The following is an 11,667-nucleotide window of genomic DNA, read 5'->3' on the forward strand; positions in this document are numbered from 1 at the left end:
ATGTGTGGAGCAGTGGTTTCACCTCATGAGTCTGAGCACCCTGTACAGCTCCACACATGATGGCAGCACCCAAGACAGATCCAACCTGTTCGCTGGTGGGGTAAGGGGTAGGTAAGATGAAGAATGAGACCCCACAGTTTCTGAACCATGGTGTATGGAGATTTTTACTGAACAAGGCTCTGTGGAGAGAGGGCACAAAGCATTTCTGTGATTCATCGTCATGGCACTGACCCACGTGAGAGGAAGCCTCACATTTTCTTTGAGACCCACCTCCCTAGTGTGTCTCTCTTAGTTGTATCTTCTACTTGCAGGCAGCCTGCCACCAGCCAGCTCCAGTGTCAGCCAGGATGGGCAGCATGGGAGAAGCAAGGCCTCATCTTTCCATTGCCCTGCCCCTTGTCCCAGGCAGCTCTTTCTTTTCAATCAACAGGGCTGAAAACATGAGACACCAGTGACCTTCTCTGCTGGGTGCTCCAAATAATCTTTAGGCAGCTGCCACAGCCTCTGAGAGGGGGTTCTTCTTCATGACTTCATCCTGCCACCAGTGTAGCACTGCTGGAGCATACTGGCATCAGGTGAGGTCAGATGAGCTCCATCTTGAACTGGCTGAAGCTTGGCACAGTGGGCGAGGGCTCAGCCATACTGCTGAAGGGGACACAGGGCTGGTTAGCTGGCACCATGCTGTGGCTCACGGTGGAACTGAGCTGCTGCAGTGTCATCAGCACCTCCTGCTGCAGCCGTTGCTGGTGCTCCTGCTGCCGCTCCAAGCGGCATTGCCGCTCCAGCACTGCCTGCAGGGCCTGGCTCAGCTTCTGGACCTCCATCTGTACAGCATCCAGCTTTTCAGCAATGGAGCTGGGAGCAGGGGGAAGTACTGGTCCTGCCCAAGCAGTGCTTTGATTTCCAGGACTTGCAGGGTTCAGCAGGGCAGTTTGAGTGCTGGCATCTGTGACCTGGAGTAGTGAGAGGCAGGAGAGAAGGGAAGGTGAAACATTATCAGCTGCTTCTTTAATGGCAATGAGCAAAACAAGTATTTGTTCTGCACTAAGCTACAAGAAAGGCTGAGAGAATTGGGTTTGTTCAGCCTTGAGAAAAGTAAGCTTAGGGGAGACTTATGACCATGCTCCAGTATTTAAAGTGTGGCTACAAAGAAGATGGAGACTTCCTCTTCACAAGGAGTCACATGGAAAAGTAGAGGGGTAATGGGTACAATTTACTCCTATGGAAATTCCAAATAGAAACAAGACGAAAATTTTTCACAATGAGAACAATCAGCCATTGGAATGATCTCCCCAGGAAAGTGGTGGATTCCCCACCATTGGACACTTTTAAGATTATGCTGGGCAGGGCACTAGGCCATGTTCTCTAGACCATGCTTTTGCCAAGAAAGGATGGACCAGATTACCCCTGAGGTCCATTCCAACCTGATATTCAGTGATCCTATGATTCTACAAGGCACGAGAGAAAGCCATGACGTTGTTGTGGACCTCTAGACCTCACAATGCTCTGAGCTGCATTTCATCCCCACTCAGCCCCTGCAGTGCCGCTGCTCTGCACACTGTCAGTACACACATAGCCACACAGTGGGGGATGCTGCTCGGTGGCCATCAGGCTGCCTGTGATGATGCCAGGCCTGTGTTTGCTCCCTGAAGGGACAGAAATAGTGTATCCTGGGTTTTTCTTTCCAGCCCCATCAGTTCTTGTATTGCACCCTGAAGCAAAAGGCTGTTCTGCTCCCTGAGAGGGGTCACATGCTGATTTTGAACCTCAGGGAAGCCTTCCTCCCGGAAAGGACATTGAACAATCTGTGTCCTTTCAAGCAGCTGGCTAGGATCTTGAGAAACACCTGAGTGGGCTGGAGAAGGTGTTTGCTGTGTCTGAACAAAGACAGGCCTGTGAATGAAGGCTCAGCCTGGCTCACAACTGTGTTGTGTACGCAGGACACCATGGCGAGAAAGGTTGGTGTCCTACCTTCCTCTGTGGGGGAAACAGCATGGCTCAGCAGTGAAGTCTCTGAAGGTTGGAGCCTGCTCTGAAGGGGTAAACTTTGGGTGCTGGGGCAGCCCCATGGCCATTCTGCCCTGCTGGCAGCCTACCCAGGGCTGGTCCTGGGACAGCTGGGTCATTTATGTTTGCCCCGTGGCTCGCTGCAGCTGCCAGCAGAACTGGGCTTGACCGTGGAGCTGGCCAAGCAGCTGCACGCTCACCATGGTGGGCGGGATGGCCACAGGGATGTGGATGTGCTGGGACAAGGCATGCATGGCCATGGTTTGGCAATCTCGTGGCATGGAAAGGCTGGGGTGTACGCATTAAGGATTACAGCAGCTGAATGCGTCCCAGAGAGCAGCCATCCTGTCTGAGTCACCCCATCCTGGCCTGCCACAGCCCTTCATCTCCTGGTGCAGCACCAAACTGCTGGTGTCCTCGTGGTGGCTTGGGGAACCTCCTGAGCTGGTACTGAAACCAAGCCCTAAAGAGGGGGTCTGTGAGCTGCAGGTTGGGGGCCAGTGCTGACAGAAATGGACATCACCATGTCCAGCATCACCCAAGGGCAGCAGTTGGTGCTGGCTGCAGGCACATGGGCATCACGCCTTGTGGCCCCAGTGCACAGACGGGCTTCCCAGACGAGCTTGCCAACTGCCATGGACAAGAATTGCTTGAGCATGCAGATAGAAGAGATTTGGGGTCATTTCAGGAGCCTTTCATCCCCAATGGCCTGCCCATCTGCATGGGTTGGATGCAGCAGGGCACTCTCTGAGGCTGTCCCAGTGGGCAGCACCACACCAGGTCCTGGCCAGAGCAGATGGGCTCCCCCATCCCACCATGCCATCTGGCATCCTACCGTTTTCTGCAGGAGGATAGCCCTGTCCACCATCTTCTTCTTCACCATCAGGGCTGGGTTCCTGGCAGGGGGTGCAACCAACCGCCCTGGGCTGGGCAGGGACTGTGGGGGGGTGGCTGGCATCCCCAGAGGGTGGCAGCTCCCTGGAGCCAAGGGAGAACCTGCAGAGCTGTCATCATCTGCAAGGGACAAAGAGAGTAACGCCTTGAAAGGAGGCCCCTGTAGGCTCCCAGCAGGGGACAAGGAGCGCTTTCCCCAGCCCAGCACTGCCGGGGGGTGGCCATAGCGGTGACCCCCCAACGGGGAGCCAGGCCTTACCATTCCTGGGGGGCAGTCCCACAGGCAGGTTCTCCCTGAGCTGCCTGCCATCCTTGCACAGTGAGGCCACGCCGACAATTTGGATGCCCTCCTTGGTGTCCTGGCCACCAGCAGGGCAGGGGACTCGGCTGCCCGCAGGGACCCCGCCAGGCATTGTCGGGGGCCGGGCACCTAGCAGCTCGGGTGGCTCAGCCTCATGCCCTGGCAGTGGTGGCCAGGGCTGGTCCCCATCCCAGCCAGCTGCCACCGGCCCCGGCTCCACGCTCTTACGCTTGAGGAAGAGGTACACAGCCTGCGGCGTCACCTGGATGTCGTCCAGCTCCAGCACCTTCTTGATCTTGCGGAAGCTCAGCCCAGCCCTGCGCAGCTCCACGATCCTCCTCTTGGCATGGTCGTCCAGCCTGCCCATCGCTCCCAGCACCTCCTGCACCCAGCACCTACATCCCCGGAGCAGGGCTGCCGTGGGGACACTGCAGCCCCCCGGGCAGCACCAGGGTGTCCGGGCTCAGCTAGCTCTCTGCCACCAGGCTGCTGGGCCTGGCCACTGCTCCACGTGGCAACATCCCCAGCTTCCAGCAGTGACCCACTTCCCAGACAGAGAGGAGGAAGGAGGCAGGTCTTCCCACCCGAGCAACTAGGGACAGCCCAAACCTTGTCCCTTGTTCATGCGGAGCCCCCTCAGAGCGTGGCGTCCAGCCCAGTGCCCCAGTCCCTCAAGAACACAGACAATGGTAATGGATCGGCTCTGCCCAGTGTCCCAAACTGGACATCGATTCCCCACTGCCAGCAGCACAGCGAGGAATCGGGAGTGATCAGGGTCCCGAGCAGTACCTCAGCATCCCGAGGAGCTCAGTGTGAGTCCTGGCAAGCGGCAGTTCATCACACAAGGCTGGCAGGTCCCTGCTGGAGCCTTGCGTCTCCTTGGTGGCCTGGAAGGTTATGATGAGTAGAACTGGGGATGCCCACGTTTGACAGCAACTGCATGGAAACGTTGGTGCTGCAGAGCCTGACCGTCCGGTCTGGAGACGGCACTGCCCCGAGCCTTTGGGAGAAGCAAAAGCAACCATTTATATACCAGTTGTAAAGAAGGCACATGTATAAATGCAATGACTGTGCCTCCTGTGCTTCTCCTTTCTCCCCACACGTACAGCCTTGGCTGGTGGTGTCAGTCAGAGGACAGCGGCCCAGGACATGGTCACACTCGCTGTGTGCACATGAGTGGCGTAGCAGGGCCTGTGCTGCTGTTACGGCCCCTGTGCACACCTCCCTGCTGGGTCGCACCCCGCAGCAAAGCAACACGGCGGGACCAGCCCCTTCCCTTGCTGCAGCCATCACAGCTGGGCCAGGGCAGGACGGACAGTGCTAGGAGTTGTGTATATGTGTGTATATACACCTATATACACGGGGATATCATAGAATCACAGAATGGTTAGAGTTGGAAGGGACCTTAGAGATCATCGAGTTCCAACCCCCCTGCCCTGGGCAGGGACACCTCCATTAGAGCAGGTTGCTCAAAGCCCCATCCAGCCTGGCCTTGAACACTTCCAGGGATGGGGCAGCCACAGCTGCTCTGGGAAACCTGTTCCAGTGCTTTACCTCCGTATATGTACACATATCCATGTATGTCTGTATACAAGTATGTTGGAGGGTTTTCTCCACTTCCTCTCAGCTTCCTTGATCTGCAGGTGTTTTTCAGACACTCAGTGCTGCAACTTCTGCCTAAAGGACATATTTTTGGATTTTGCCTCATCAAAATAAATAGCCTCTAAGAATTCCCGTAAGACAGCAAAACACTTTTCGGATTAGAAATGCGTAATACAGGCTACCTCAAGTGGTCACTGCCAAGCAGATGTGATATAGGAGCCTTTTCCAAATCCCACTTCCCCAGGCATATATGGATCTTAACAATGAAGTGTTTTATTGGCCAGGGAGGCACAGAGACTATTGTACATCAGCTACAGAAAGCCACAGGGAGAAACAGAGCCACTTAATTCAAGACAAGAGTTGTGCCCCTCTGTATTTTACTCCTTCCATGGCAAAAGAGAGAGACATTAACTCCAGAGATGTACATTGTACTTTGACCCAGATCTGTTTACATCCAAAGGCCTCCCCACATTCTGCTATGTGCATTAGGGACCTTGTAGATAAGAGCTGGGGGAGTGGATATAGGAAGACAGATGTCCCTAGCTGCAGAGACAGCAATTACGGAGCAAGAGGGTCAGAAAGACCCAACCTTCTCCATGCCAAGGGTAGATGCTACAAGGAAACTACCACATTCAGCTTCCTATGACTGTAGATACAGGGAGCCCAGTCCCTAGCAAGAAGTTCTGCCATCCTCCCAGAGTGTTTCAAGACATGGCTAGAGGACACTGGAGCAAAAGCAAAGCAGTGTAGCTATCTGAACAGCTAGTGACAGAAACACAGTTTATGTAAATGCGAGGAAAGCCAGTGCCCCACGCCTGCATCCAGCCTCCATAAGGGAGGAGAGATGATGAGAGTGCCTTGGAGATGCGTTGACTGAAGACGTGTCTCACTTTGTACCATCCCCACTTCCCAGCTCCTTCATTCTTCTCCTGCTCATCCCCTCCAGGCCTTCCCCAGCCCTCCTCAGAGCTCCTGCTGCTCTGCCTTCCCTTGGGGATGGCTCAGGGGAGGCACAGACCATACCTGCCCCACTAACCCCACGTCAGCTCGGCATTCCCAATGCAGGGTGTTGCCCCACAGCCCCCCTGTTTGCTGGAGGGGCAGTTGGATGAGAAGTTTGGCCAGGATGGCTCCTTGCTGCAGTTCATGGCTCCACAGAATGGCTCCAAACCAGTAGCACATGGCTGTAAGCAGCAGCTCCATGGAGATATCATCAGTACCCCAGGGCTAGCTTCATCCAGGCTCCTTGTGCTTCAAGAACCGTACTTTTCTCTGCAGCAGGGCTTTTTAAAAAGACATATTTATTGATCAGAGACAGACTAAGGCCCGGAAACCCATTTCAGAGAAGACTCTGAAAAGAAGGCTGTGGGTCAGAGTCCAGCTGGCGAGCAGGAGATGAGTGCAGGGCAAGGCAAAATCCAGCTCAAATCCTGCTCGCTTACATCATGGGTAGGAGAAAAGGGCTGTCAGTTGGAGTAACACATCCCCCCTCCAGATAGTACACTATTCCAGCCATTTCTTCCAAGATCACAAAAGTCAGCCACTCTTACTGTACCTTGTAAAGGTTGGATTTGTATTAAGAAATGAACTGGAGGGCCAAAACCTGATATTAATGACTGTGGAACCACAGCTTGAAGGAACAAGAGGCTTTCACAGAGCACCTGGAAAGGCCTCGGGGAGAGAGACAGGCTGGATTTCACAACCAGGCTGAGAAATCCATCTCTGCCCTGGGACTGGACAAACTTGTCAAGCTGAGCTTAAGTATTCAGACAAGAGCAATGAATACCAAGTATCACGCTGCCCTGCTTTTATCTGTACAGTCAACATTAACCTCTCTTTATAGTGTTTTGCAGCTTTAAGCATCTTCTTTCCAGTGATGCAAGCCCTTCCAGCAGAGAGAGTTGCAGAGGCTAAACCACAAGCATACCTTGAATTTCTAGTGTCTTTCATGTGCCTGAAGAGGAAACAAATACATCACTGCAAAGTGTAACATGTTATTTGTTCCCTGTGGTCAAATCAGGATGTCTGAGGAAGGTTAACATTGAGCAGGCATATTCCTACAGCATCAGGGCATGCTTTGGATATTGCATGTGTCAGGGTATTGCAGGAAAACAGAGAAAAGGTGCATTGTTTTCCAGCTAAGAGCCCCAAAATACTAATCTCTGCATAATACATGCAGATGCAGACAGTCTTGGAGTCCTGAGCTTTTCCATGGCCTAGTTGCTGGTGTCCACTGCAAGAATCAGCCTCAGACCTCGAGACAAGGCAGACCAGATGTTCAGAGACTACTGCTGAAGACTTAATTCACCTAGAAGTGTTTCAGCTAAACTGCTAAATTCACTTCCTTCTGTAGATTAGAGAGAAACCCCAAAATCTCCTTTTTCTGCTGTTCCAAATCTATATAGCTACTCGACAGTGCAGCCAATGGGAACTGGGGCTAATCCCAACTCTCTGCAGGCTGTTACTTCGCATTAGTATGAAGTTTCCAAGCCCTTAGAAGACAAACCCCCATCCTGCAAGTCCTCTAACGAGGCCACACAGACTGTATCATCATGATAAATGAACACTAGTGTTTTAGAGCTGCTGTTGGCAGAATAACCCACTGATCACATGGATCTTCTGGGGCTCAGGGAGAGCCCTCTGTAGCCATGCCACCATGCCGCTGTGGCTCCACAACCCAAAGCCAACAAATAGGAAGGAAAAATGAAACACCCAGTTGCAGGATGATGCAACACACAGGACAAACACTTTCAGCCTCAGGTGGCATTTAGAGACACTGACTACACTGTCCACCACCTCAAGTGGAGCAGTTCACCTGAAGAGATGGCAGTAAATAGCACTGTTCTCATCAACAGCCCAGAGGTGCAGGAATGAAGGGATAGAAAAACACAGAGACAAGATCCAAAAGCAGCACTCATGGACCTCCATTCCTGGTCATCTGCTGTGTCTTGGCTGCAGCAGCTTTATGATTGTTTGCTGCCTTAAATCCACCTATTGACACACCTGCAATTTCTAAAGAGGGTCTGCACCTCTGCTGGAAAATTGCTAGGCAAGTTTCTGAGTTGAAGAATGGTCCGGAGGACAGCAGCACAGCATGTCAGATTGGACATGCCACTCCCAGCTGTGCCACTGAGTCTCAGTATGGCACCAGACCTCTGCATCTCCACTCCAAGCACATCCCTGGTCTGTGTGCCGAGCAGATGGGCCACAGAGCTCACTGTCACCAGGCCCCTGCCACCCCTCCCTGGTGCTCACACCCCTCTCAAGCTACCACTGACAAGTTTCTGTCCATCCTTCCCCATCACGCTCCCAGCACCCAAACCAGCTTAATGCACCACGGAAGCAAACAGCCAGATCATCCACATACAGGGACTAAAGGCGACTGCCGGGATCCTCCCAGGTGATGACACCAACTTGCTGCCGCTGCCGCATCCTCCGGTGTGCCAGGGTCCCAGCACAGCCCAGCTCTGCAGCAGCCAACTTTATGGGAGGCTGTTGTTTGAAAAGCTCCTGCCCTCTTTGTTTGGTTGGGGCAGAGCCAGCAAAGGCTGCTGGGAAGGTCACCCAGGAGGAGACTTATGTAAAGGAAAGGAGGAGCCCTCCTCTTAACTCTTTCAGGGAAGTCTTGCTCCAGGACCGTGAAGAACCACATCACCTTCGTGGCCTCAGGTCCATCCCCTCCCAGACCACAGCTCAGAGGTAGCCAGTTGCCCCTCTGTTAGAGGATAGAGGAGAAATGCCACAAGAAGCAGTGGTGCCATCCCTAGAGGTCCCATCCAGACCTGGAAGCACTATGTACTTGGGCAGGACCGCAGTGGTGACAGTGGGCTGCCTGAGCCAGGCTAATGGCTGGCACAGTGCAGAAGATCACGGCGGTGCCGTTCTCTCTGAAACTGAAGCAGACATGCGCTGACTTGTTCTTGCCTCTTTTTCTGTCCCCAAATGAGATGTTCAAATGTCTCTTCTTGCTCAGGCTTGGCCTTATGGCTTAGTCCTTCCGACATCTAGCAGGCACTGAGAGATCACGCCCTGGCACCCTCCCACCACCATCCTGGGGCTGGCCCTGCTGCTCATAACTCTGGGGGGAGCTACTTCAGGGAGACAACTGGCAGAAAACTTCCTTTTTTTCACAGTAGTATTATTTTTCTGCTGGTTCAGTGAACTCACGTGACCACCCCTGGAGGGATGAGGGCCATTATGAGAATAAGGGAGTGTGTGGCTTTCGGGTCAGCCAGCCATTACGGCTGTGCTACAGCCAAGAGAGGCAACCATTTTAAACATGGTGCCCTAAGCCTAACAGTAGTGAGCACAGACGAGTGGGAATGAGCCCGGCCTCCATCCCTCCCGCCCACAGAAGCACGGCATCTCCCACCAGACCTTCTCTCTGCAGCGGTCCTTGAGCTGGAGGCTGGATTGGGTCTGAGCACCCAAAGACGGTTGCTGAACAGTACAACCTGCTGGAAGCCACAGGTCCTGTGGGTAAGGCAGGCTGAGACTTCTGGCTTGTCTTTGTGAGGCCAAATCTTTAATCCATATTGCCATGTATTGAATCAAGATAGTGGCACTTGCCATCTTTCATAAAGCAGTTTTCAGTTTTGCAGCTAAAATGTGGTATAGAAGAGGCTAGGATGTATCGTGTCTTACCCTCCAGCTGTAGCTGCAGCTGCTATCTAACGGGCACATTCATTAAGCATTCCTTAGCCCAGTGGTTACTCTAAGTATGGACAAAAATCAGCAGCACAAGAATGGGCTGAAGTTTTTAATAAAGCACCATAAAACTCAAGAATTAAAATTGTGGTCTGTAAAATTTTGTGTGTAACAAGTTAATTGAAAGAAAGGAAAGAATGACAGCTATGCTGGGTCAGTCCACAGGTTCCTGTGGGTCAGCATCCTGTCTCCAGCAGGCTGACAAGCAGATGCCTGGGCAGGAGTATAAAAGCAGCCCAAGCGTGCAGTAGCACTTTCAGGAGTACCTCCCCTCAGCACAGCACTGAGAGACTTTCCAAGGCAGCCATCAGCATCCATATGTATCAGCAATAGTGTGGCCAGCAGGACTGGGGTGGCGATTATCCCACTGTGCTTGGCACTGGTGAGGCCCCACAACAGATACTGTGTACAGTATTTCCCTCACAACAGGAAAGACATTGAGGGGCTGGAGCGGGTCCAGAGAAGGGCAACGGAGCTGGTGAGGGGTCTGGAGCACAAGTCTTGTGAGGAGAGGCTGAGGGAGCTGGGGGTGTTCAGCCTGGAGAAAAGGAGGCTGAGGGGAGACCTTATTGCTCTCTACAACTCCCTGAAAGGAGGGGGTAGCCAGGGGGGGTCGGTCTCTTCTCCCAAGTCACAGGCAATGGGACAAGAGGAAACAGCCTCAAGTTGCACCACAGAAGGTTTAGGATGCATATTAGGAAAAATTTCTCCCCCAAAAGGGCTATCAAGTACTGGAACAGGCTGCCCAGGGAAGTGGTCGAGTCACCATCCCTGGAGGTGTTTAAAAGATGAGTAGATGTGGTTGAGCAGTAACTTGGCAATGCTGGGTTAATGGTGGGACTCGATTATCTTAATAGTCTTTTCCAACCTAAATGATTCAACAATTCTGTGGTTCTGAAGTCATCATGACAGTCTACCGATAGTCCTCCACAGTCACAGTACAGTTTCTCTTTGAGCCCATTATAAACTTTTAGTAGGCTACAGCATCCTGTGGCATGGAAACCTTCATGTGTGACGTTGCGTGAAGAACAACCTCCTTTTGTTTTTTTCTGAACCTGCCCATGGCTACTTTCATGCAACACCCCCTTGGTTTTGCAGCGGAAGAGAAAATAAACCAATTCTTCTCCTTGCCACACATGATCTTACAGACCTGTTCTTGCCCACATTCTGCAAGGGAGGTGAACGGGACATATTCTTACACGGCGTTTGGGAGGTGGAGCTCTCTTCCTTTCACAGATGAGCACAAGGATTCAGATCTTAGGAATCTAACAAAAATGCCCATGATCCCACTTCAGCAGACCGGCACGCCTGCTTCCTGGAGAGGTTTGTCATGTTTAAGGCCCTGCATTAGGAATGGGGTCAAAGTATATTTCTGATTTTGTTCTCTTCAAGTCAGAAGTGGGGCAGCCAAACAGATGGAATTCAATGTGACCAGGTCAGAAGATCTATGCCTCCAGTGACAAATTTCCTTTTAAGTTCAGAGCACACATTTTGGCAGAAAAAAAAAAAGAGTGAAAATATCCTTCCCACAAAAATCTTCAGATTTATGAAATGCCACTGGATGTTGCTCCATCTTAAGTCTTTAATTTTCCTCTTCACATTTTTCTTGCACTTTGGCAAGTCAGGCAGCAGGTGAGTCCCCTCTCAGGACCACCTCTCAGTGGTTCCCATCCCTTTCTACTCCCTGTCCCCGGAGAGGACACGTCTGCCACAACCTCAAATTAGAGACTTGTGTTGTGACTCTGCAACCTGGACATGACACTGGGCCCAGCACCTACTGGTAAAGGCCTACAGCTGGCTGGGCTGTCACTTAGAGAAAGTCAAGAATTGAAGCCCTGGCTATTACTATTATTAAGCAGGACAATGTTTGTAGGAAAACTTAAAAACTTCTATTAAAACAGTTAAGTGTAGATGCAATAACAGACACGCAAGGCCCCTAGGAAAGGCACTAATCACTTACCGCTGCACAGGTCAGACATCCCCAAGTGAAGGGGGCTGGCACCCACAGAGTGGGGGCACCTTGAGCCAGGGGGAGCACGGGGGGCTTGAATAAATGAGAAAGGACCTTTGCACCTGCAGAGCTTGTCCTGACTGACCCACCCCCCTCCTCCCCCTCACCCCACAGACACTCTCAGCCCTCCACCCCCCTCCTCACC

At 52.4% G+C, this 11,667-nt stretch overlaps 1 protein-coding gene across 2 annotated transcripts; it reads right to left on the reverse strand.

The window, feature by feature from the left end:
• Positions 1-137: 137 nt before the first annotated feature.
• Positions 138-8,338, reverse strand: LOC106897802. Of its 2 annotated transcripts, XM_014958677.1 has the most exons (5): positions 8,172-8,338; positions 3,992-4,202; positions 3,161-3,597; positions 2,843-3,021; positions 138-953 (listed from the first exon to the last, which is right to left on the reverse strand). In XM_014958677.1, the coding sequence occupies exons 2-5, from the start codon at positions 3,997-3,999 to the stop codon at positions 582-584; spliced, it is 996 nt and encodes a 331-aa protein (XP_014814163.1). In that variant the 5' UTR covers positions 4,000-4,202; positions 8,172-8,338; the 3' UTR covers positions 138-581. The 2 variants fall into 2 exon arrangements, with proteins under 2 accessions (XP_014814163.1, XP_014814165.1); XM_014958679.1 differs by having other exon boundaries at positions 3,161-4,202.
• Positions 8,339-11,667: the final 3,329 nt, after the last annotated feature.

The sequence above is a fragment of the Calidris pugnax genome, unplaced genomic scaffold (assembly GCF_001431845.1).
Source record: "Calidris pugnax isolate Ruff unplaced genomic scaffold, ASM143184v1 scaffold244, whole genome shotgun sequence".
Lineage (NCBI taxonomy): Eukaryota > Metazoa > Chordata > Aves > Charadriiformes > Scolopacidae > Calidris > Calidris pugnax.